Source organism: Microtus pennsylvanicus, chromosome 10 (genome assembly GCF_037038515.1).
Source record: "Microtus pennsylvanicus isolate mMicPen1 chromosome 10, mMicPen1.hap1, whole genome shotgun sequence".
In the NCBI taxonomy this organism is placed as follows: domain Eukaryota; kingdom Metazoa; phylum Chordata; class Mammalia; order Rodentia; family Cricetidae; genus Microtus; species Microtus pennsylvanicus.
In genome coordinates, this window is record NC_134588.1 from 55,833,877 (window position 1) to 55,860,752 (window position 26,876).

At 39.3% G+C, this 26,876-nt stretch overlaps 1 protein-coding gene across 1 annotated transcript; it reads right to left on the bottom strand.

Annotated features, from left to right (window-relative positions):
* Positions 1-7,193: 7,193 nt before the first annotated feature.
* On the bottom strand, positions 7,194-25,208 carry LOC142858284 (putative dimethylaniline monooxygenase [N-oxide-forming] 6). The gene is made up of 8 exons (XM_075987464.1): positions 25,077-25,208; positions 18,105-18,293; positions 16,925-17,087; positions 15,089-15,231; positions 13,566-13,765; positions 11,211-11,566; positions 8,792-8,864; positions 7,194-7,636 (listed from the first exon to the last, which is right to left on the bottom strand). The coding sequence occupies exons 1-8, from the start codon at positions 25,206-25,208 to the stop codon at positions 7,294-7,296; spliced, it is 1,599 nt and encodes a 532-aa protein (XP_075843579.1). The 3' UTR covers positions 7,194-7,293.
* Positions 25,209-26,876: the final 1,668 nt, after the last annotated feature.

Here is a 26,876-nt window from a genome sequence, read left to right on the forward strand (position 1 = left end):
GTATTTCTATCAAGAAAACTTTCACATAATGACAAAAAGTGAAATGAAATTTTATGCAGTAAAAAGCACGGGTATGACAATAATAACACTGCAGGAAAAGCAAGCCGTGTACGGAAATGACGCTTGTGGTTCTTCCAGTGTTAAACAGCAGGGTAAATTAGTGAAAAATTTGCAAAAGCATTTCTTTTAAAACAAATGCAGTGTGATTGCTTGTTAATGTGACAATGATCTTGAATATGTTCCTAGCAAAGAGATACTAATTTAACTGCAATTCTTTTGTAGATAGGTTTTGTGTTGCCATAGCAACTGATTGCAGTTTGTTTTTTTGAAGTATGTTAAATGCTCATTGTCTTCGTTGGTTTTTCAAATTTGAAAATAGCAGTCATAACTAATGTAGGATCAGAAGAAAAAGCATTTCTTTCTTGTCTTATCCAAGGGATCCTGGCTAATATTCCCACAACAAGGGGCAATTGGAAGAGAGGGCATGTAAATGTGTATGATTACAGTTTTGTATGCCTTGATTGTTCTGAGATCAGTGACCTAAGAAATGAATGTAACATCCCCATTTTCATAGCTTTGATGAAGACTGGACAGTCCTATGAAGCTATGAGCAGACAAAAAGTAGGTTCTAAGAATAATAGACCAAAGAGGGAGAACTTAGCAGCACCTATCTGTTTAGATTCCTTTTGTTGTCTCTGTACCATTCCCTCCCTCTCGACCTTGGGTTGTACCCTTTCTGAGATGGGGTCTTCTGACCTTCTCTCAGACAAGATAAGGTCAGACGTTTCCTTATGATCACATCCTAGGCAAGTGGCATAAAGTAATATTTTTAAGTTTTATGGCTGATTTTATGGAGAGTTTGGCTTTCATGACTTACCTTGGAAAGAGGAGTTGTGTTTTCTACAGCTTGCCTGGGGAGGATGAAGGGTGAGGAAAAGGGGCACAGAAGGTGTCAGAGCGAACATTTCTCTGAGGTTTTCACTTTTGGCTACCTCTAAGTTGGCCCTAAACTCTAGTTCACTATCTCCATGGTGCCTAGGCTTCCCCATTGACATTTAATGAGATCTAAGAGGTGCTGTGGGAACTCTTGTTGTCGATTATAATAAAATAGTCCCACAAAGAAGGGTTAATATTTGTGCAAAGCTGGCTAGAAATTCATGCAAGTTTCTCCTTAGCTCTATCTTTCTTTAGCAGTCCTTCTATAAAAAAGTAGTTAGAAGGCTTTTAATGGTTTCGAAGAGGTGTAAGCTGTGCTCATACCTGTGGCAGTGTATAGTATATAATTGTTATGTAAATATATTGTTATATAATTATATAAATGTATGCATATGTGTTTTGTACATATATTGTACTTATTCATACATATGTGTATTTGTACATGTATGTGTATAATCACACAAGTGAGAAAAATGTGCAGCTATTTTGTTGCTCCTCTCTTTTACTGAAAATATGCTTTGGAGTACTCCATGCACATGTGCAGACTGATCTCAGATATTTTGCTTTGCACTGTTTACATCATGGTGTGTATCTGGGGCATTTTATGTCTTTTAAATAAGAAGGGTGATGTCAGTTGCTCCCCCATTTTATGCATTTTAATACTTAATTAGGCCTCTAGCTTAGAATCAATTAGATACCCTACTTCTAGTCGCTGAGCAGCTAGCTATGGCTCCTGAATTCAAACTAGGCTCTTTCTGTAGCTCAGGATTGGTTTCTGTCTCTGTGAGTGAGGGATCACCACACTGAGAAAATGCTAGAGATCATCAGTTACCTAAAGGGTCCTTGGGAGGGGATGAATGCCTGGTCTGTCCACAGAGTGATCAAACAGGAGACAAGATAACACAGGGAAGATGTGTCAACTACAGGTTGAATCAGGAGATATTTTAACTACATCTCTAGTCCAAGACATAGATTTTTAATGTGCTTGGCCTTTGAGTGTTGCTGGAGTTAGAATACTGACTCCCTTTACACTTTTTTATTTTTATTGTTTACTATATATAGATACACATACTCATTTTGTATATATTATGTGTGCATAAATACACATGTAATACTCTTTATATGTGAAGTAGGAAGCACTTCTCATGGATACGACTCGACCTATTTTATTTGTATTAATAATGCATGTATAATGTATATACACATGCACTTGTATACTATATGTATTATATATGTGTGTATGCATATATATATAAGTATTATATGTACATTTATCAATAAAATATAAATTTAATCATATTTATGAAGAGTGCTACCCATTTCATACATGAAGGCTAGTTTTTAGCAAGTTACATAAGTGTTCTTTTGGTTCTCAGTGTCAGAATGAGATGCTTGGAGGAAGTGGTAGTCGAATTCCTTTTGGAAAGAACAGCAGATCAAGGTATAAGAAAATTAGCTTCACCTTTAATCCTTGGTCTGCCTGGAAGCTTTGATTTCCTCATGTGAGGTAGGTCAGGATCATGATGATAGTTAGAAACATGCCTGAGAGATTAATGAAGAAATGTTTGCAAATGATTCAGTCATGTCAATAAAAAAATAACAAAGGAAAGAGAATGAAAATTGAACTTCTGTGATTGTAGATTTTATATATGCATATATATATAAATTTTTATTTAATATTTGTTACTCTATGCTAGTTTGCAGTCAAGTGTGACAGTAAAATTGTGGTTACTTTTGTGTCAGCAGATACAGAGCAGAACATTTTACCTGCTAGACTGAGGTCGATAATAGACTGGTAAGGTTTTTTCTTTTTTTTTTTTTTAAACTGTTAGAGACTTTGTTTGGTATGTGGAATTTCCCTTTGTATGCTGTGATTACCATTAACGAATAAAGATATTGCTTTGGACCTATAGCAGGGCAGAACTTAGCTAAGTGGGGGGAAACTAAACTGAATGCTGGGAGAAAAAAGGGCAGAGTCAGAGGGATGCCATGTAGTCCCACTGGAGACAGATGACAGAACTTTAGCCAGTAAGCCATAGCCACGTAGTGATACATAGAAATGGGTTAAATTAACATATAAGAGTTAGCCAATAATAAGCTAGAGCTAATGGGCCAAGCAGTGACTTAATTAATACAGTTTCTGTGTGATTATTTTGGGGCTAAGCAGCCGGGACCTAGCAAGCAGCCTCCTCCTACAAATTGGCATGCCAACATGGTAGACTAAATCCACATAAAACCTGAGAGGGCTTGGAAAGGAATCCTAGACACCAAAGATCAAAGTTAAGCATGGTTTGGTAGCGGCATTTTCTTGGCTGGGCTGTTTGCTAGAGGCAAGCAGAGGCATGGCTCCTTTAAGAGAAGTTTTCCTGATTCAGCAGTAGCAGGAAAAAAGCAGCTGTTTTGAAATGCTGGCTTTCTGGGCTGTGCTGCTAGCATGAGCTCTGACTCTTTCTGGAGATACAGATATAAAGCACTTAAATGGTGTTTGTGGCCCTGGGTACTTGTATGCCTGCTGAGACCATATCCACAGCTCAGTGCCCCCTGCCTGAGCAGGTAGCAGGATCAGGATGGCTAGGAGTACACAGGCAGGAGAACATGGTAGATTCCTGCTGCCATACACAGAGACATTTCCAGGCTGTGCAATGCTCTGTATTGCATATTTAGCTATTACTCAGAAAAAAGGGGTTTATGTGCTGCATGCTCCTTCTCGAGTTAAAGTGCTAAGTGCGGCTTCTACTGGTGGTCCCAGAGCTGGTGGTAATGGTAATTCTGCCATTTTGAAAAGCAGAGGGAGTCAGAGCCAGTATCCAGAGCTGCTGTGACCAAGCTGTTTACCATTTTAAAAGCTCTCTAGGACAGAAAAGGATTTCAGATACACAATAGGGCAGATTCAGACATAAAAGATCTATAAATATGTAACAGTGCTGGATAAATGTACGTAGGCTTGGGAGAGAGAAGAAAAAGAATACAGAGAGTTATAAAAAGAAGTAAATGGTTTTTTAAAAAATAAAACAAAGTCTATGAAGAGAGAGACTATAGGCAGATTAAAGGAGTAAAGATAATAAGATAAATATTAAACTTGTAGAAAAAGTAATAGAGTAAAAACAAGCCATGTAAAGATGGAAAATTCACAGTCTAGATTATGCATATTATTGTGTTTTCTTTGAATTTTTTGACTATGAAGGAGCTAACTACGAGAGGCATTTCATAGTTACGTACTGGTAAGTTAAACCAACATAATGGTATCTTGACTTCAGAATTTGAGTCTAAGGATATGTTGCTTTGGGAGAGAGATTCTTCTTTTGTTTCCACAGAGGTTGAGAACCTGTGGATTGCTTCTAGACTATTATGGTTTGATGGACCAAGATCCTCTGAAAGGTTGCCTTGAACACCCCTCAAAAACTTATTTGGGCCAATAAACAGCAGGAAGCAGTATGGAGAAGAGTTATGCTCATATTTCCAAATATTGCTTATAATGTTTCTTTACATTTAAAGGGGATATGCTATAGAGATTTGCATTGGTATGGATCTTGGTTTATTGATATAAACTTAAGGTCAATTTTATTATATATATTTATGCTCTTGATTAAGGTATTGTGTTTGTGCACCTCATTTAAAAATGTAATGTATAATTAAGAAATACAGGTTAATAGATAGTCATCTATAATAGTCAAGCTTGTAGTCATGTTAGTTAGGTTTTCTAGATATGTAGAGATATATTTCAGTTAGGTATTCTTCAGATCTTTCAGAGACCTCTAGAATATGGCATTTAAATGTTTTAAGAAATTAAGACTTTTCATAACAGTGAGACACATCTGCACCTGGCTGCACAATCTACTTTAAGAGGAAGATGGGCATTGAAGAAGCTCCATAATTATGGAGATGCTTAGCCATTTGGGCAATAAACTGCTCTTTCCTGGACTGCTTGATGAACTGGATATGTAGGACCCACAGATAAATGACTGCTGAACTTTCCTAAAGGTGAGACCATCCTTCAAGGTTTCTGCTTCATAAAAGAGTCTGCCAAACATCCTGCAGGACACAGAAGAAAATGACTGACAAACTGCCAATATAGGAAGAAATGTCTTTGAAATTTCCTGCTTTATGGAAAAGTCTGCTATATACCATGGGCCTGTAGGCTGAAAATGGATGTCCCACAGGTACAGAAGAACTTTGGGTGACTGTCCAGGTATCCAGAAGTTTCTGTCAATTCTAGAGTTTTGGAAGTTGCTTACAATGTACTTCCTGTTTACTTAGGTAATATTATAACCTTCTGGAGTCTTTTATGAAGTTGAAGAATTTATAGTTATAGTTTTTTTAGTTATTATAAAAGATAAAATAGATGTAAATATTGTAACTGTAATTCTTGCTTGATACCCGTTTTTTATATGTAATTTTACTATGTTAAAGTTAAAACATTCCTTTATATTTAAACAGAAAAGGGGAGATGATGTGGGATTTCCCTCTGTGATTACCATTAATGAATAAAGAAACTGCTTTGGACCTATAGCAGGGCAGAACTTAGTTAGGCCAGGAAAACTAAACTGAATGCTGGGAGAAAGAAGGGTGGAGTAAGAGGGATGCCATGTAACTCTGCTGGAGACAGATGCCTGAACTTTAGCAGGTAAGCCATAGCCATGTGGCAATACATAGATTATTAGAAATGGGTTAAATAAATATATGAGTTAGCCAATAATAAACTAGAGCTAATGGACCAAGCAGTGGTTTAATAATATAGTTTCTGTGTGATTACCTTGGGGCTAAGTGGCTGGGAACTAACAAGTGGCCTCCTTCAACAGTTTGGTAGAGTTCTTATATCAGATTTGATCATATACCCCGAGTCCACAAATATACACAAATACAGATTTCACATTGATCAGAATAAGCTCTCAAAGCTAAAAATGAAATGTCTTTTTGGTCAGCATTCTTCTAGGGTTACTCCTCAGTGATCTTTGGTTTTATTTCCCTGGATGGTAAAAATGAAAAGGCCATGATTGTGTCTGCTATTACTCAGGACCAAGTGTTGTAAAGCTATTTAAACCCCTTGTTTACTGGGACACACTGCTACAGATTTTCCCCTCAAATTTAGTGTTTCTCTTCTCCGTTTTATATCTTCAAGTTGATAGTTTGACGTATTCATCTTGCTTTTATTGTATATAAAATTAGTATAACTGCAAAAGATCTCTATGTACTTATTATTTTCCCCCAAGGGGATATTGGAACTGTTCTTAATCTTGATGGAGTCCAATTCATAATTTTTAATGGAATTTTGGCATTTTATGCTGTGTTTAAGATGTTAATTGAGCTCAAATGGCTTTCTTATTTTCAGTTTAGTTTATTATAAAGATGAATTATGTTATCCTTGAAGCCAGCATTCTCTTCCTGAAATGTCTTACTAGGTGATAATGCTGTTCATTTTATAAACTGTTAATTATATTTTGTATTTATTAAGAATGTTTGCATGTGCTAGGTAGTGGTGGTACATGCCTTTAATCTCAGAACTTAGGAGGCAGAAGCAGGAGGATCTCTGTGAATTGAAGGCCAGCTTGGTCTACAAAGCGAATTCCAGGACAGCTAGGACTGTTACACAGAGAAACCCTGTCTTGAAAAAACAAAAAAGAATTTTTGCATATTTTTATATGTATGTGAGGGATATTGATATAGATTTTCTTTTGTGGTCTTAAGTTTCAGAGAATAATCTGTCGTTTGCATTTTCTGATCATTTTTTACATAATTTGTATCATTAATTTCTCAAATTTTTGATGGAATTCATGAGTGTGGCCATCTTGGTTTTGAAGTTCATGTTGGAAATGTTTTCCCATCTTCTCTCGTCCTGGGTGCTGAACACAGCACATGCCAGGCAGGCACTCTTCACTGAGCTATGCATCCAGCCCTCTTCCTAGAAATTTTCTATTGTTCATCTTATTTAAGATGCTGTGGTGCTAGAACCCTATCTCCCCATATTCATTTATGGTCAAACATTTCAGCTGATGTTGTGTAAAACATGTTGCTGCTGCAGTATCTAACACACCCCTTACAAAGTTCTTTAAACCTTGTCTAGTCTGAAAGTCTGCTTCTGCCTTTCCAACTCCCTTCTGCTTCCTCCTTATCTCATACATCCCAAACTTCAGTTCAACATGTGAAAAGCCTATTACAGAAAAGATTCTCATCAGGAACAGATAGTCTGGGTACTTTCCATTTTATTTATCTTTTGAGTCCAATGATCCAGGATGCTTTTCACATCTGCCGGAAGGAAAGGAGGGGCCCTTGGCGACTGTGTGTGCCTACATGTGTTTGTATATTGTACTCTGTGATTGCATTTCTAGACTAGACTCTGGCACTGGAAAAGTTTTATCCTTAATAAAAGGTGAACAAAACAGCCAGAAGGAGCACTGGGAAGAAAAGCATTCTTAGCAAGTCATAAAGATGACAGGGTCTCTGAGCATCACCGACAGCCCTTGTCCTGGTTGGCATCACTGTCCTCTTCCATTGGGTCAAGATGGCATTTCTGGCTCCATTCCACTTTCCTGGTCCCATCAGTCGAAACTGGTATGGACTACAAGGGCCGAAGTACACCTCGAGCGCCAGCTGGGGATCAGTCAAGAAGAGCCAGGGTAGGTTAGGCTTGGAGCCTATGAAGGAGCTCAGCTCATCCATGTATGTGATGTAATCTGTCTGCAGAGTGTTGCTCTGGCCAAACCTGAGGACAGAAAAGCCAAATGACTGTCATGGTTGCAAATAGAGCATTAGTGCTGTAACTCATGTCTCTTGCACATTCCATCCAGCCTGCCCACGTTAGATTCTTAGGCGGGTTCATTTGAAGTTTAGATTTTGCATAGCTTCGGTGCTGCTAACATTGCTGTAAGGTAAGTCAGTCATGTCATCTTTTCAGTTGGAGTGTGCCCTCATGTGACTTAAAGAAGATTGTCACTGACATTTGAACCTTCCCCCCATTCTTTTTACTTGTATTCACATTTAACCGAAGTATTAGCAGTAGAAGGGCTCACCTCTGAGATGTGCCCTTTGGGTTAGGTTAGGTTAAGTGGGGTCTGAGGGGTCCATTTCTTTTCCCCTCGAGACTCCCGAGCTGATGTCTATCTACCCCAGGACATTCACTGAATGGTATGCTGGAGGCTGGAAAGAGGAAACAAACTTCCTACACAATTGTTTATTTATCCAACCAGGATCTTGTATTTAATCGTACTTTGAACAGATTTTCATATGTAATTTAAGAGGAATTTTCTTTTATGGACTAATTAACTTGAAAAAGTACATTTAGACCTAGCCACATAAAGGCACAAACTTGGAAGTGAATACTCTCTTCTCCAGAATACACAAAGGTAGCTGAACTGAATAGATGTGTTTTTATTATAATTTGTCAACAGCAAATTAGATTCTACTACTCAATAGCCAGCCAGCTAGTTTTCTTTAAGACTAGTTTTCTTTAAGAGAGGGTGCTTTTGGGGAAAGATGTGGAGTCACTTCCTAACCTCATTACTATGGACATTTGGAACCAGATGATTCCATGGTTTCTGAACTGCTCTTTTGTGGTACAGGAAGGTTCCAGCACCCAGGGAGGTGTCTTACAGGAAGCTTCTGGCTGCTAACTCTGTTTTCAGACCTCAGTTATCTCTATAGTTTTCACATCCTCCCTGGAGGGCCAAATCACTCTCTCCTAAGTTTACAGGAGCAGAGAGTATTTTTCCACCTAATGTATATCAGTTACAGCCAGAATTTTATTTTTTAAAAGAAGCAATGAACTGTTATGGTTGGCAACATTAAAAACCTTATTGGTGTTTTCTATGCATGAAGAAAAACCTAAGAACTCATTTGCTTAGCGAGTGTAAGTGCTCACCACTTGAGCTTCTTGCCCATTTTCTCATTGATGTCATCCATCATTTCATTTGTAGATGGTAGCGTGCATGTGTCTGGAAAACATATGGGGAGGGAGTCATGGAAAAGACAATGACATGAGTTCTTGATAATGACACAGAATGGGATTCATTATTTATGAAATCCATAAAAATCCATAAAAAGTGTTTGAGTGGCTACCTTAATTTAGCCGTGTGGTATTTTTATTTATCTGTTCATTATAATAAAGTGATCTTATTTAATAAAAACGTTCTGTCTTAAGAAGAGCTCTCTTTGGTGTCATTAGCCAAATGACAATTCACAAATACAGAGACCTGGGAGGCAAATGCTCTTGTGGGAATGGACAAGCCAGCCTGTGTGTAACAATCAGAGCAGAGATGCTTGCAGCTTTAGTTACCCAACCTCCTTGATGCTTGTGTAACATCACGTAGAGCCTGGTCCTCAGCATACCTCTGAAATACCTCATTCCATATAATGGGGTAATTGTGTCCAGGCTTCTCATATATATCCATCATTAAAATTTCCCTCAAGTAGTAATCTGGAACAATAGTTGATACTAAAGTCCACCGTAAGTGAAATAAATAATAAGAGAAGCCACATTCCGATGTCAGCATTCATCTGGATATTTAATAAGGGATGGCCCACAAGCTTTGGTTTCTTTGCAACTTTACCTCTTGTGACTGGCTGTAACAGTGGAAGGAGGTTGCTATGATGTTTGTGGTGCATGGACACCACATAGACACCACATAGACTGTTTGCTCAATAGCATCCTGTGGCTACTATTTGCCATGTATTTCACTAGAGGGAGAGAGATCAGAATTCCTGTCTGTTTGATTTGAAATTATGACCTAAGTAAGTGATAAGGCAGAGTTCTATGAGTATTTGTCAAATGAATAAATGATGTTCTTTGTTTAAGATAAGTTGTCTAGGTTTCTGAACTGTATCCAACATTCTCATAAGAATTCAGGCTCTGGAGACACAGTTGGGCTTGTAAGAATAAAAGAAAAAAAACATGTACTCACGTATAAGTGGCTTTTAGACATAAGGCAAAAAAAAAAAAACAGCCTACAATTCACAATCTCAGAGAAGCTAGACAACAATGAGGACCCTAAGAGAGACATACATGAATCTAATCTACATGGGAAATAGACAAGATCTTCTGAGAAAATAGGGAGCATGGGAATCCCTATGAAAGAGGGTAGAAGGGGAGGGGAGAGAAAGGAAGGGGGCAGGGAAAACATATAAATCAATAAAGTCAATAAAAAAGAATAAAGAATAAAAGACAATGGAACCATTGTACAGGAGAGTGTTCTTATTTAAGATTTCATGACAATATTTTTTTAGCATTATTTTATGAGTGTTTTGCTTGTATGTATGGCTGTCTTAGGGTTTTGTTTTTTTTTTGCTTTGAACAGTTTTTCTTTTACTGATTTTTATTGAGCTCTACATTTTTCTCTGCTTCCCTTACTGCCTCTTTCCTCCCCTTCAATCTTCCCCCAAAGTCCCCATGCTCCCAATTTACTCAGGAGATCTTGTCATGACAATATTTTTGAAAAATCATTCTTCATGGTACATTTGAAATAAAAACATATGTATTCACAGTGCATTTTAAACTCATTCCATGGTTTTCATATTTTCCTCAGTATGAGTTTTTAATCAGTAGTATGTTAGGGAAGTTATATTTTTGCTGTTTAGGAATTTTAGCCATTGAATAATAAGACACTTTTCATGATCAAGATGATCAATAGTATTGTAGCCATTAAATCAGCATATTTAAGTCACCGCCTCTCTCCATGTAATATGTATGTCCCCATGTAAGATTCTTGTAGCCCCTTGAGACTATGTAGTCTACAATGGGAAAAGAGAAGGAAAGAAAACTTTCAGCAGTTTGAGAGGACATGATGGTCACATGGAGGTAATGGTATGTTTCTGGCATGCCCACCACCCCTGGCCCCAGCACCCCTTCAGTATATGTACCCTAGCACGGCAGCTATTGCTCTATTCCCTTTATCTTACATAAAACCTTGCAAACTCCTCCCAACTTCACCGTCACAAGGTCAAGTTCTTTGATACAGCTTATTAAGCCCCTGTAGGCTTTTGTTTGGTTCTCCATTTTTTGGCACACCTGTCTTTAATTTTAAAAATGTTTCTGGTTCTTCATACATTCAGTGCAGTTCCTCATATTTGTGGCTTGATTCACGTTGTTTAGATGAAACAAATATATCCGGGACTAGTTCTCCTTACCAGAACATCCTGAAACTTCTCCATCCCCTCCTCATTCCTCCCCATCTGTGAAGTCAAGTTGCGTGCCTGCCTTGTTCCAGTTGGCTCCCTACCACAGTCATCAGCATACAGTAGGCAATTATTGTCTTAGTGAATGAAAAATAGAATGACCCACATACTTGCAAACACTTTAGCAGCCCAGCGTGCCTGCAGGTCAGCTGTGGGGATGGTAGCACCAAGGGACTGGACAAGGCCAATCACCGCCATGGTTGGTTTCTCCAGCTGAGGAGGGAAGATGCCTTTGTACAAGGTGACCTCATTGTTTCTGCTTTTGATGATGGAGTCATCCAGGAAGGGATAGGCATAACCGTAGCCTGTTGCGAAGATGACACAGTCAATGTCCTCAAACACGGTCCCATCCTCAAACACAGCGGAGGTCTCTGTGAACTTTGTCACACTGGGTTTGATGGTCACGGTGCCACATAGGATGCGGGCCGGGAGCTCATCATTGAACACAGGTTCTTTCCTGAGGGGACTGTGCAGGTGTGAAAGGGAAGTACCATGACTGTAATGGCCATTTCCATGAAATCCCCGCAACAGCCCACACCATTGCAGCCGTGTTTGATCAGTTTTGCACCAACGCGAGGACCCCTAGAGGCTATTCTCTCTTGGGAATTCCTTTCTCATTATGAACACTTCTAAGAATTTATCCAAAAATTTCTTGTCGCCCTTTGAGACAAAATTATATTATGTGTATTTATATTCTTTGGAGACTCACCAAATATATGAGAATAAAAATGAAGTCTTGATACAATAAATTAGTTAATAAGACAGAGTCTAAAGCTAGACAGCACACAGTTATTCCCAGCCACATTGCCTTGTGTTAGTTTCTCTATGTGTATAACTGGGATAAAGGCAAACTTGTCCTCACAGGGACATTATCACTGAATGGCTGACTACCAGAGCAGTACTAAACATGGACAAGAACATTGCATGTTAACTACTATTATAACTGGAAGGCTTTGCATAGCGAAATCAGATTTTTGATGATCTTACAACCTTGTTTGGTCTTCTTCCATCAACTTCTTTGCATTCACAAAGAAAGAAATCACCCTTTATACTGTACTTTACCAAACTTATGGCAACGAAAATTTTTCATGAAACATATTTCATGTTGACATAAGTTTTCTTCAGAGATTCTGGAATGTTCTCTAAGTATCTCACATACATAGAAACACTGTGAATATTGGTATTTATTTCTGTATTTCCACACTGTTATTCCCCTCTGTAACTGTGTCCCCTCTCCCTTTGCCTTATTAGGAAGCTAACAAGGAGATCACGGCATACCTGTTTTCTCTCCTTGTTCTCCTCTCAACCAAGGGAGGAATGAAAAGATGTCAACTTCAATTTAGGGTCTCTGGAGCCCTTTCAAAGGGGGAGCTTAGCGCTGAGAATGAGTGGATTTCTAAAACTGGCTTTTTCCTGTCTAAATGGTAAAGCCCCAATATAAATTATAGTTACTCTTGTAAGATAAACCATTTTAACGAGATCAAATTTTGTAACTTTTATTATGTTAAACAAAATTCTAAACACATAAATTCAACATTTCATCTCCTTGTGCGTCTAGGCAGTCCTTAAATCTGGGTAGGGCAAGAGCCTCGGAAGGAGGCTCTGGCTCTTTAATGTGGTGTTTGGTGTTCCGATTCACAGTTCCTCCTCGCTTTCCTTAGCACATTTCTCCAAACAAATGGAATTCTTGGCTGGCATGGGCCAGAAGGGAAGATTTCTGTGAAACTTTCTTACCCACCAAATATTCCTTTTTTCCTATGAATACACTGACTTTTCTATCCACCTTGCTTCCCCAGTTAGTGTGTACTGAGCACTATCTGGATAGGAAGTAAAGGAATGAATCTTATTAATTTTACACATCAGTTCTATCAAGATAGCTCCATGGCTTTATATATTCCATGCTTTTCAAAATGCTCAGAATGTGGAAAGGAGTGTCCACTCCTGTTCTGGATCCTCTATTTGCCAAGACATGCTAATTTATAGTACATTGGTCGATCTTCCTTATAAGCACATTGGGTAATCTGAGACTAAGAAGAACCTGCATTTGTAAGTTTTTAAATATAATTAATAAAGCAAATAAAAATGTATATTTATCTCTCTAAATAAATCTTCAGAAGTAGATATTGTTATTGGTATCCTCACTTATCTATAAACAGAGATATTCTCAAAAAAATCCAATTTGAGATTGTTCAGCCCTTATGTTCTATGTAATAGATTGTAGTTAAGTGAATTTTGTTTGTCAGGATGATCTGTTTGCCTCATCCACCTTCACTTTGCATATCCACCACATTTCTGGACTAATTTCTAACCTGCGTATGACCTTTGGTTTAAACTGTGTCATCTGAGAAATTGTTAATTTATTCCCATTAGACTCAATGGGATAACGAAAGTTAGAACCAGGTAGAAATAACCTAAACCAGTACTCTCTTAGGTTGAAAGGATAAAATATGTACAATCTGGCATACCCGTTTAAAGGCATCAGCCCATAGTTCTCATGCTTAAACCATGTGTTCATCTTCTTGACATATAACCAGTCAGAGACAAATGAAGGAAGGACATTCCGGAGGAAAGATGCAAAGCGGGTTACATAGACCATGTCCCAAGGATATCCATCATTCCAAACCCGACTCATGACCCAGGAACCACTTCTGGTGCTGATAATGACCTGGTTGGGAGAGACAATACAGATTTCAACATCCCTCCGTGACCAATAAATAAACACAACACAGTCCTCTGGAGGCATATCTGTGTGTCTCCTTCAATGTCCAGTTAGGAACACTTTCTAAGAGGTAAGTCTCGATGAACACACTACCTTTGCAGCTAGAGGGAGGTAAGAGTCCTTCGCCACCACTCCAAAGCACTGATGTGGAGCAGTTCAAAGAACTATAACCACAACATATGGTTTAAGAAGCCTCTGTAGCCACCTGGGTTTGATTTAATTTTTATGAGATCATAGACTAAGATGGCAGGTAGAGACTTGTCAACCTAGAGAACCCTAGAAGCTGTGGGCAGTAGACGAGGTTGGACTGAGTTGGGAAACGGAGCTAAATAGGAAGCTGTAATTGGATTGATGGGATGCACAGATAATGCTGTTGTCTGCCCCTCCTCCCCTTTCCTAGTCTTCCCTGCTCACGTGCACACAAAGCATCTGTTCATCCCAATCATCTCAGCCTGCCAGGTCAATTGTAGTGTATTTACTATCTTTGTGATCACTCAGGGAGATTCTTAGCTTTAAAAAACAAAGTTTTCTTCCCATACATTTAGGAGTTAACTTGTTTAGTATCTGCTTGCTTGAAAATACGTTAAGGTTCTCGGGGCTCTACTAGTCCCAACAACTTGAATCCCCTGGAAGCTTTCCTTGACTTTATCCAGGTTAAATTAGGTTCTTTGTTCTTTTTGCCACACCTCATTCCACAGGAGACTCGTCACTTCCTTTGGAGATGGTATATACACTTATCACCTCATCTCCACCCACTGATTGCTCCTTAAAGTCATACTCTAGTCTAGCCCATAGCTTTAGTTTTAATTTAGCATAATTTTGACACACAATAGCACCTGGCATTTGCTGAATGCTTGTTTCCGAATGAGTGAATTGATGAACGATGGTAAAAGCCAGGCTGTGTGATGCTCCAGAGGTGTCTTTCACGCGGTAGGTGGTAAGAAACGTTAAATAAATAAGGATGGAGCCTGACTAAGGACCAGCTAGTTTGAAAGCTACTAAAATATAAAATTAGAACAAAAGGTAAATGTTTACATGCGCACTTATCCACATGCTCAGACATTTGCCTTCATTTCAGCAGAACAAACATCTTTATATCAAGGAAGATTGTCTTCCTTCTCTGGAAGAAGAGCTCACTCAAATCCTCATGACTGGAAGGTCTCACAAAGCAGACAATATGCTGTGGAAACTCTTGCCCCAGCCTCCAGGCTGACTTAATGGCATATTTCTATTCTAGTGTTATTCCCAGAAAACCTCTTTGTCGCATACCTGTGTAGCCAGACGACTAAGTTCAACAGCAATGTCAGATGCTGAGTTCCCCAGGCCAATCACAAGGATCCTCTTCCCCTGGAAATCTCCTGGGCTCTTGTAATCCCGACTGTGCAGGCATTTGCCTTGAAAGTGCTCTAGGCCTAAGATGATTTTCAAAAATTTTGAAAACACACTTTCACACTTAAAAAAAAAATCCCATAGTTAAAATGTACTTGTCCATTTAGTGAGTTTTGCCAGTAAACTCTGAAATGATTACTTCTGGGGAATCTTAAAATTTTTGAGATATTATGATTTCCATTTTAATAATAATAATAAATTCTTTAAATACTATCTACAGGCTATTGCATATGCTAAATGCTTAGTCTGTTTTTAAGAATTTACGCATAATATCTTTCTGGGTGACAATACTATATGTGTTAAAAGATGAAGAAAATGGCAGAAAGGGAGGGAGGGATTATGGAGAGTAGAAGGAAGGGAGGCTGAAAAATGGAATAGAGGGCAGGAAGATTTTTGAGTGTATTTATTTCCTTGATATCACTTTTTCATTTTTTGATGGCATCTGTTCTGGTTAATATTTTCGTCAACTTAATGCAAGCTGGGATCATCTGGGATGAGCGAACCTCAATTCAGAAAATGCTTCCATCAGACTGGCCCGTAGGCAAGCTTGTGGAGCATTTACTTGATTCATGATTGACATGGGAGGGCTCAGCCTAAAGTGGGCAGTGTCACCTCAGGGCAGGTGGTTCTGGACTGCATAGAAAAGCAAATTAAGTGAGCCAATGGAACTGCTGTAGGACAGTGGTTTTACCCTGTGAAGATTTGCTTCTTGTACTGGTTCAATAAATGCTGGTTGGTCAGTAGCTAGGCAGGAAGTAGAGGCAGGGCAAGGAGAATTCTAGGAAGAGGGTAGTTTCAGTCTACAGTCATCACCCAGAGAGAGAGGAAGCTAGACACAGAGCAAACAAGATGTGACTGCCTCGCCGAGAAAGGTACGGAGCCAAACACAGACAAGTATTATGGGCTTATGTAAGTTATGAGTTAATAAGAAGCCTGAGCTACTAGGCCAATCAGTTTATAATTAATGAAAGCTTCTGTGTGATTTCTTTGGGACTTAACAACTGTGGAGCCTGTAGGGACAGAAACCTCAGTCAACAGGGAACAATAAACAGTATTCCTTCATGATCTCTGTTTCAGTTCTTGCCTCTACGTTCTTGCCTCAATTTCTCTCCACAGTGGACTATAAACTGTATATTGAAGCAAACCCTTTGCTTCTCAAGTTTCTTTTGGTCAGTGTATTATCATGGCAATAGAAAAGCAAACTAAGACAGCAACTGAATGTGCTGTTGTTGCTACAGCAACAACAACTACTACTTTTGATACACACACACACACTCATGCATGTACATGCACACATACATATGCACACACACATCAAAATATAAATTTTGCATGCATAACATACAACATTGAGATTATTAAAATTCCCTTGTAAATTGCAAATGAAGGCAAAAAGAAGAATTTTACTTTAATTTTTTGGCAGAACCCCACATTTTTGCATACGACTGTTCAAAGGCCCCATGTGTGCTAGGACTTAAATTTGCATTATCATCTGTGACATAAGAACTCATGTCTGTCTGTCTGTCATTTGTACAGTCTTTGGACTTTGGGGATTAGGGATTAAGTTATTATATTTTTCATATAATCACACATAAATACTTTTTTATGTTTGATGTTTTTGGTAATTTAAATATAATTATTGGGGAAAGATATCCTTCAACCCTAGATGTTGGCCTATAAATCCCATTATTATTATTATATATATTTCAAGCTTACCAGGAAAAGAGTCAGTTGGCATATTGGGGTATACATGGTGCCCTGAACAAATCATCACAGCATCGAAGAGCAGAGAATCTTGTTTCCCATTCTTTTCAGTAACAACCACCCACTGGCCAGTGGCCCAGAAGCTAGAACATTTTTTTATACTGGAAACCAGAGTCTGAAAGAAAACAAGTAAAAAGAATTCCTTCTATGTTTCTTTCTTGGCTTATTTTTCTTCCTTCACCTTCCTCCCTCCCTTCTTCCCCCCCCCCCTCTCTCTCTCTTTCTCTCTCTCTCTTTCTCTCTCTCTCTCTCCCTATATAACCATATCATGATATAAGCATGAATCAGGAGCATGACTAATATTTGTAGATATTACTGCCACAAATCAAGGCAATTTTTGACATTTGAAATTCCACAGTAGATGAATGGATGGAATGGGTAGATAAACGCAATAAAAGTCCATCTGGGGTGACGCCTTTTGGGATACTTTCCAGCTCCAGGCAGCTGGTTCTTTACTTTTCAATTAACCTTGCTTTTTTAACTTTTAAAAAAACTTGAAAAAATGATAGCTGGACATTTTAATTTTAACTATATATTTGGAACTACCGCAGGGAAAATAATTATGTAAATACAGCCTTAAGTCATAATTTTGTCAATTGTTTCCTCCACTATATATGTGCCCTTTTCATTTAACACTAATTTATTAAGACAGGACTTTCAAACAAATATAAAACATTATTGCCAGTTACCGAAACAATGGCCTCACTTCATAACTCTTCTAAGACTCATCAAGGAGGAACATAATGGGCTAAGAGGGCTCATTGACGTTGATACTCTTTTTATAATGTCGTGATTTCTAACAAATGCCACATTTGATTGGACAATGCATGACTCATTGATATTGAACCCACAGGAGTCCAAATGTGGACGACAGAATTTTGAATTATTTTCCAAGCAGAAGAGAGTGATGTAGGGAACTTTGCTATGATGGTAGATCTGTCAACAGTATTTTCTAAGGGATTTAAAAAGTTTCTGAGAAGAACTGGGAAGGAGGGGGAGTGCATAAATGTTCTATAGTATAACAGAACTGGTGAGGAGTCAAGACACTTGGTACATGCTGTTTGATGCTGTGTCCTTCCATCTTCGCGGATTCATTCTTATAATACCAGTGGTACTGGGTACAAGGTCCTACCTCAAACTGTATGTATCTTAAAAGATCCTTCTTCTGAGCAAATGCCTTTATATATTCCTGGAGTTTGCTGTGGTGCATGTAGTTTGGGAAATCATCAGGATAGGGGAAATCTGGAAAACACATCATTTCTTTGGAAGAGTTGGTGAATACAGACTGGTAAATGCTGGCTCTTCCTTCCTCCGCGTGACTCTAGGACAAACAAAAAACTGTAAAATGAAGACAAGAATGGTGCTCTTTTCTGAGAATATTCAACTATTAGCTGGTCAACAAGCCCCCTTTTATTAAGACTTTTTTCCCTCACATATTACATCCTAACTGCAGCCCCCTAGCCCCTCTCCCCCAGATGTACTCCTCCTCCATTCTCTTCAGAAGAGGGCAGGCCTCCCAGGGATATCAACCAAGCATGACATATCAAGTTACAGTAAAACTAGGCATATCTGATCATATTAAAGCCAGATAAGACAACCCAATAGGGGCAAACCCCATTTTAATATTAAAAAATAAGAGTTCTTTTTTCTCTTTGGTTTTTTTGAGACAGGGTTTCTCTCTGTAGCTTTGATTTCCCTGGAACTCACTCTGTAGACCATGCTGGCCTTAAACTCAAAGAGATCTGCCTGCCTCTGCCTCCCAAGGACTGGGATTAAAGGCATGTACCACTACTGCTAGGCAAGAGTTCTTTTTTATTGCTCCTCTCCAATGGAGTCTCACTGGGTATATTAACCACACGTAAGGGTAGACCCCATGCCCAGCAGTAGACAGCCAACACCAAACAAACTCAATGGTTTTGCCTCATGATGCTTTGTTTGGCTTTTTTTGTTCTCTTACTGATCTGCTTCTATGTTATTATTTCTGATTCTGTGTTTTGTTTGTGTTTGCATGTGTTTTTCTCCTTCTTTTTTTTAAAATTTTTTTTAATTTATTTACTTATTAAGGATTTCTGCCTCCTCCCTGCCACTGCCTCCCATTTCCCTCCCCCGATCAAGTCACCCTCCCTCATCTGCCTAAATATAATCCTTCTTCTTTTTTTAACCTGATTATTTTTCCTGTTTACTTTCTAAAGAGAGAGAGAGAGAAAAGGGTGTGGAGTTAGGTAGATGGGAAGGTGCAAGGGATATGGGAGGAGTTGGGAGAGAAGAAAACTTAATCAGAATGTATTGTATTGTATTACATTCTTTTTCAATAAAATGTATGATAAAGGAGTTATTTTTTCAGATATGCAACAGAAAATCCTTTACAAAACAACTGTATGGAGCTGATCTCTTCCCATGTTAACCCTCCCTGGCCTAATTAATCTTGTGTTAGTTCTTTTACAGTCTCTCAGCATTTTCCTTACCTTTTCCTGTGTTATCACTGGTTCTGAAATCATGCTCACCTTGGAAAAACAGCGATACAGCAGTACAGTGTGTGTGTAGCTTTGTCCTTATGCGGATGCTACATGGACTTCAGCACCCTCTTCACCAGCCACAAGTTCTAGTCTGCAGGTGGCTTATCCACTTCGATGCAATCAGAGTCACAAGAAAAACCCCCAATTGTGGATTCCTGGGCTTCACTTCCAAAATGTTGAATTCCCTGCCTCTAATGTATGGTCTGAGAAACCTGAGAAGCCTGAGAATTTGTACTTCAAGAAGCTGCAGAGGATACTGGTCCTGAGACCATACTGTGGGAAACTCTGCTGTTGTAAATAAGATCTGTGTTTGAGGAGCCTTTAACTCATCAGCTATGGGAATTCACGCTTCCAAAAAAAAAAAAAAATCCACAGGAAACCACAGAACTTAGAATGTGTGTCACTTCTTGGCATTCCATTTTCAAACCACTATGTAATTGAAAAGTAGTTTCTTGTTGAGAAGCAGTCGGAAGCTGAATTGAAAATAAACATTTCCTGTCTCTTGTGTGGACAGGATCAAGTGTACACGGGGTGCTGCCTTGAAAACATATTTCAAAGCTGGCAGTCTCAGTGTCCCCAAGGCCTGAAGGAATTCTTATGTAACAGAGGGGAGGGATTCAATGTCACATTGTTGCTTGATTTAAGATTCCATCTCTAGATCACCCTGGCTAGCTTCTGGAAGACCAAAACAGACAGGGTTAGAAAGGATCATGAGGTCTGTGTCTCTGGGAGGGAAGGGTTCAGCCTAAGGCCTCAGTGTTTCTCCTCAAGATGAGAATATGCTCTTCCTCTACCAACGGTTGCCACATTTCCCTTAAGTTTCTAGGCTCAGATATTTATCCTTTGAAAAACTTGCTTGGAAATATTTATGGAAGTCAGAAAAAGGGTGAAGGCTCCCCCCTGGCAGGTTCTGGGGTCTGAGCCATTGCTGTTCACTCACAGTGCTGTCTGCTGCCAGTGGTGAGGCAAGGAGGGAAGGAGATTTCTCAGCTGCCCACTGAAAGGAGGGAGGGCTTAGCTGTGGGCCAGGGACTAGTAAAAAATGTTAAAACTGCTCTGGAAAAGGGATGATATGGCCTGGGACTACTGATTGCATAAGTCCATGTGTTTCCCCTCATTGATTCTAGGCAATTCTAACATGGAAAGAGAACTTCAGAAACTGTTCTTCACCTAAGAGAATTGTACAACAGGTAGTTGCTTCAAAAAACATTCCCTTTAAGTATATCAATACGCGAGGTGATTTGAACGAGTCAGGAGGGAATAAAGCCCCAACTCTGATTTAGTCTGAGAGGCTGTGTCCTGGAGCTAGAGACCAGCTGTTGTGGGTACATTATCAACACACTATCATTCTGTTTGGAGTTTCCACATCTATCCTCTTTTGCTCTAGGTCATAAGTGACTTGAGGACTTGAAGTGAATTCCAGAATGCTCCCTGTGTGTTTTTATCAGTCTGCCTTTATTTCCTTCTCATATTTCATCTCTATATATCTGTTGACTTTCTATTGGCTTAAAGAAACTCCCCAGCTACAGTTTCAAAGTTGCTTCCCTAAACTTGCTTTCTTTTTCTTCCTCTGGTCATCTGTCAGTCATCCCTGCATCCACCAAGCTTCTGTTGTCTTTATTACTTTCCTTTGCTTCCTCTGGTCATCTGTCAGTCATCCCTGCATCCACCAAGCTTCTGTTGTCTTTATTACTTTCCTTTGCTTCCTCTTGTCATCTGTCTGCCATCCCTGCATCCACCAAGCTTCAGCTGTTTTTTATTGCCTTTCTTTTCTTCCCCCGTCAACTGTCAATCATCCTTGCATCCACCAAGCTTCTGTTATCCTTATTGTTTTCCTTACTACATATTGGCTTACATCACAGTTCTGTTTACTTCTATAGCCATTGGTGGGTTTCTCATGTTTCAGTGACTGGCCTCACACCAGTTCACATGGGAATAGCACTAATGATTTAGTGGATTACTTAAAACAAGGTGTGAAGCTGGAAAGGAATAGAGGGGAACTGGGGGGGGGGATGGAATGGGAGGTAGATACGATCATACTTTCTTGTGTGCAGGTATGAAATTTTTAAAAATAAAGGAAAATGTAAAATACTAGCTTCCTGGTATGCTTTTTGCTTGATGCTATGCCTAACACAGCAGTGTGTGCACTCAGGATGTATCAGTCGAGTAAATACGTGAATGAGTGAGTGAGAAAAATAAGTTCAGAGCATTCTGATTCTGTTGTTTTCCTTTTTTTAAGCCAAAAGAATGCCAATCTACTGCTAGTTTATTGAGAAAATTTTAATTTCTGTGTGATGACCATGTTACCAAACTTGGGGTTATAATCTGTACCCCAAAAGTCAAGCTCAGCCACTTTTTTTTCGATAAGTCAATTGAAATAGCAAAATTAATAGTAAAACGCAGATAAAGGAGCTTTAGCCAATGTGGTCATTGGGAAGAAGGACAATGAGAACCAGTGACCTCCTTTGGTCCATTGTACAAGTCCTGAAGTGATATTAAAGTTTATATACACCTAAGCAGTCCAGGGCAAAGTCCGCCCACCATTGACCCATGATTGTCTAGGCTTCCATTTCATCATACAAGGTGGTCTAGCAAGTGATAGATGCAGTCAGTACTATTAAATCTCTTTTCAGAGATACAAAGGCTTCCAGCATTTTCCTTCTCCCAGCATACAATTTCTGGGAGACAATTCTATTTTGGGGTGTTCATTGTTTCCATAGTCTGATAGGCTGGGGAATGTAAGTGTCTTCTTAGGGCTAGTTACAGCCACACTACTCTGAACGCACCGAAGTTCAGCAGGGTCAAGCCCTGTTTAGTACTTACATGGGAGATATTTCTTATTGTAAAACTAACCAGATCTTTTAAGGACGTGATGCCCAATAGGAATGCAGGAAACTTAAAACTCACTCACATTTAATCTGCCATTCTTTAAAGCCCACTTGGTTTCCATTTCTCAGCAAAAGCATACAATGAAGAGTTCGGAGTGCTCAGATTTCTGTCTCCTGGCACATCTCTTGCGCAGCAGGGACTTGCAAGATGAAAGCTTATATAACACATTCTTCAAAAATTCCTGTCTGTGCACATTGTGCAAATCAACTTTTCTTAGAAAAGAAAAAAGGCTTAGGGATGAGCGGAGGAGGCTAAAGTTTCAAGTATTTGAAGGTATTCACACCCCCACTGGGACCCTGCGTGGAATTTTGCTTATATACATAACTTGATGGAAGAGAGACCTTGTACTTTGTGGACAACCAGAGTCTGACTTTGTATCTTAGTAAACTGTCACTGTTTGCTTCCTTACATAAGCTTCCTGAGGTGGTGATAATGGCTAACTCAGATTCCTTTCTGGATGCCGTCGACACCTCCCATGTACACTTCATGGATTGTTGATTATTTTTTTATAATGCTGGTATTAGCACACTGCCGTACATTCACATGGCCGCGGGCACCACTTACAGATCATGAAGGGAATGGCATCTGGAACTATGTCATATGGAGATTTACGTCCTTTGACAACACTCACAGCACTCTTGGTTCTGGAGGAATTTTCCCCTGACTTATGAAGACTTCAGTAGCTTTTTATCCACTGAGTTGACATTAACTGAAGCTTAGCTTGTCAACAACTTTTTATCTGAGATCCTTAGGGCCTCCTAATTTATAGAATATGTACAGCTTTGAATGATGATCCATAGTCTCCTAGTGAAGTCTGGGGTACCTGTCTATAATCAAACATGATAAAATTTCTGTAGAATAAAATAAAAGTGAAAATAGCTGTATAACATTTTGGATTTTTTTTTTTATTTTGCTGTGACCCAAGAAGCCAGCGATGTTCACCTATCCTCAACAAGCCAATTAGACCAGCCAAATTAATAGTAAAAATCAGAAAAGGGGAAGGGCCCGTTATCTGTTCACTTCAATTCATCTCCAGGGCCCTAAAATGAGACTTATTTTTAAATAGAGGACCAGTGATACACACATTTAAGCAGTTCAAGTCAAGGCATGGTCCCGCCCACCACTGACCCTTCATCATCTCTGTAAAGCTGTGAAGCTCTTTCATCTAGAGAAGAGCTTCCTCCCTGAACAGCTCAGGCTTTTCTTTTCTTAGCTTGAGACCCTGGAGAAATCCCAAATTCTTGGGGTTTACTGTTTAATAATCTGGTAGCTAAAGTGCCTCTGAGAATATACTCACTTTTTTCCCCAGACTGTTTTCATTATATAGCTCATAGTCAGATTATTTCTGTCATTATCCTGTGAAAGGTATTGCTATCCAATGAATTCTTGTTTATTTGATATCCAAGTGTTGTGGACTTAAGTTATGACTCCTCTCATCAGCAGACTGGAAGTCACTGGTGTAGAAAAATAATTGTGTCACATGTTTCTCATCCTCCACGCTAGCACAAAACAGACGCATCCAATGCTGATGCGGTATTTAGCGATGGCTGATGAGATTGTAGGCAGTCACCTTAGTCTAAGCTGGTGACACTTCTCTGGGCAGATATAAAGAAAATGGAATTCTCTAAATAACTTATTTCTAGAATGGAAAATAAAGTCTGTGACTATATATCTCATGTAATACTTTGCATTTGGCAGGAACAAAAATTACAGAAAAGACTCATGAGATGATTGCAGATGCATTCTGAATCTGTTGTACATTCTCTATCAGAGAAAATAGTTTGTTATTGTTGTTGCAGGTGGACAAGAACTAAAACTGAGACAAAGAAAGATGGTTTCAAGATGAGTGTCGTGGATACACTCTCTTTGAACCAAAATTATTTATCACTTACGTGTAGTGACATTGACTGGAAAATTCAAAACACAAAAGCTAGGAGTGCTCCAAGATTTGGCTTTGAAACTTAAATGTTATATTTATATTGAATATTTCATGGCCATATTGTTTTTAAGACTAGATGGCAAAGATCATCATTTTTCTCCTTCAGACTTAGAATTGACAGGCAATCCAATAACCACACACACAGCCAACATTTATAATAATTTATAACTGCTCAGAGAGACACGGGAAAATCATATCCCGTTGGAATTGCAAGGCACATTAGAGGTAACCTAATTTCCAATCTCTGTGTTTGATGGATGAGTATTTCAGCTCCAGTGTGGTGTAGTCAACTTCCGTAAGAACTGCCTAGAAAACCCGAGTTGGAAATAGAACTTAGAATTGGATTTTTGTTTAGATTAGATTTTTGAAACTGTTTTGTTGGTATTTAAGAGGAATAAATGATAGAATCTTTGCAGGTTTACAAGAAGGTGACTATGTATTATTTTTAGTTAGTTAGTGGCATTAGCATTCTGTACTTGGAGAACCGGACTCCACCAGCCAGGTCACGGTATTGTTGCTGACCTAGAGACTAGAACCACACAGCAAAGTGATCTGCTTCCTTTGAGGACATCTTTTAAGGTTCAGCTACATTCAGCCCTGCTGGTGTGAAGTAGTTTTGAGTGACGGGAGCTGCAAGACTTAACTTTCCAGACCTGGGCCTTTTGTGATAAGTCTTCCAGGTCTGAATGAGAACTTATCAGATGTGATTGCAAAGGAAACCATCTTTCTACCTCTCGCGTCCTAGAGATGGACCACTTACCGAGAATTTCCATAAGCCTCCGACATCATTGCTCCTTTCAAAGCAGATGGGCTCCATCCCTTCCTCCAGACAGGATCTTATCGCAGCCAAGCCACTGACACCAGCTCCGACAATGGCCACTCTTTTGCCCATGCTAGATGATATGAAAAAATGTCTTCAGAAAAAAAAATGTCCGTTGATGCTTAGGGGCTTTTCAGTTGAAATTTTTGGCCAAGGCTTATGTGTCAGGATCCCCACCTTAACACAAGAAGACACAGGAACACATTAAAGTGTGTGTTTATTGCATATAAGAAGACATGAAGCCTGCCTTCTTCTGTTTATTCCATTTTTTCAGAAATAACCAAGTCAGTGACGGCCAAGGTCACCAAACCAATGCTCAGAATTTTCAGTAGCTTGAAATTAAAAAAAAAAAAAGATCACTTCTCTACTAGTTGAGAGTTAAATACAAGATTCAGAACTAGAAATGTACCTCTTCAGAGAAACCCATTGCATCAAACCACATCTGTGAATACCAATTGCCTGATTTCATGGGATTTTACCTCTTAACCAACCACCTTCTTTCTTCTGCCCAGAGAACCACCAACTCTCCAAATGTAGACAAGAATGGCTTTTAATGTAAAAATTGAGAAAGGGGAGGGGTTATTTTTCTTAAAGCAAAAATGCCTGTTTCTTTGTATTTTTCATGGTGTAGAGATTTGTTAAAACCTAGAAGAGGAGGACTGAGTGCAGAGGGAATAAGAGAAGGACCAGGAGGGCATGTGGGGGCAAGTAAGAAAGGGATGAAAGAAGGGCAATGAATGGGGGCCCTGGCCCTTGGCTCTGAAAAATACAATAGTGACTGATATGGACACCAGGGTGTAAAGTGAAACCCCTGAGGGATTAAGAGACCAACAATTCATTTATTTGTTCTTGCTTTGAAATCACAGAAAATGTAAACAAAAGCTAAGCACCTGAACGCAAGGAAAGAGTCTGTTGTGCCAACAGTGGGATAAAAAGAGGGAAAGTTCACACTTCTTGATTTGAGTTGCAGGTTTGTGAAACTGGCCAATGTCAAGAGCAGACTGTGAAGTCAGGGGTCTGCTCTCCAGCTGGTGCTGCTCTGCTGCTCACTCCCCCTTGGTCCAGTCTTTACAGTTCAGGAGGAGTCCAGAGTGGAAGCAGCTAGCTCTCCCCGCACAGTTTCGTTTCCACCAGGCCCTTTTCTTTACCCAAGTGCTGACTTTACTCATCAGTTCCCCAGCATTCTCAATGGCAGTTGAACTTGCCCCGTCTCAATGCTTAGTGTTTTCCCATTGTGCTCAGTTTCTTATTTCTTCTGCCCAGAGCGCGCTAGTGATTCAGAAAGCACGTTTTTAATTTAAGTAGCTGTATAGGAATCTGGGGACTTTAGGGTACTTTGAAATTAAAGAGCTTCAGCTTTTATTAGGGTGTTAGAAGACTATGAGACATCCGTGGTTCCCCAGGAGAGGTGATTAGGAATTCTCACAGGAAATGAGGTCACAGAAACTACCCTGTGGGTCTCAGGTTTTCTGGAGACTTCACATCTCCTGTTTTCAAGCTCCATAGGTGGTTTGCAGAGTGACTACCACACAGAGCAGAGTTGTGTGAACAAGTTGTTCTCTGGCCTGATGATTGGCTTCTCTGGCCAGGAGATTAGCGCTTTTTTTTTTTAATGGAGTTGAGGGAATTCAAGTGTGGAAAGAGTTGATATTTGCCAGCCGAGCTGATTATGGTAAAATTTGTGAGAGTTTAAGGAGTCTCTAGATAATTTTACATTATGTAATTCTTATGTTTGTATTT

Coding starts and splice junctions, on each gene's coding strand:
- LOC142858284 (XM_075987464.1), bottom strand. CDS start 25,208: ATGGGCAAAAGAGTGGCCATTGTCGGAGCTGGTGTCAGTGGCTTGGCT. Junction 18,294..25,076: donor GAGGCTTATGGAAATTCTCG/GTAAGTGGTCCA, acceptor TGTTTGTCCTAG/AGTCACGCGGAGGAAGGAAG. Junction 17,088..18,104: donor TAAGATACATACAGTTTGAG/GTAGGACCTTGT, acceptor GTTTTCTTTCAG/ACTCTGGTTTCCAGTATAAA.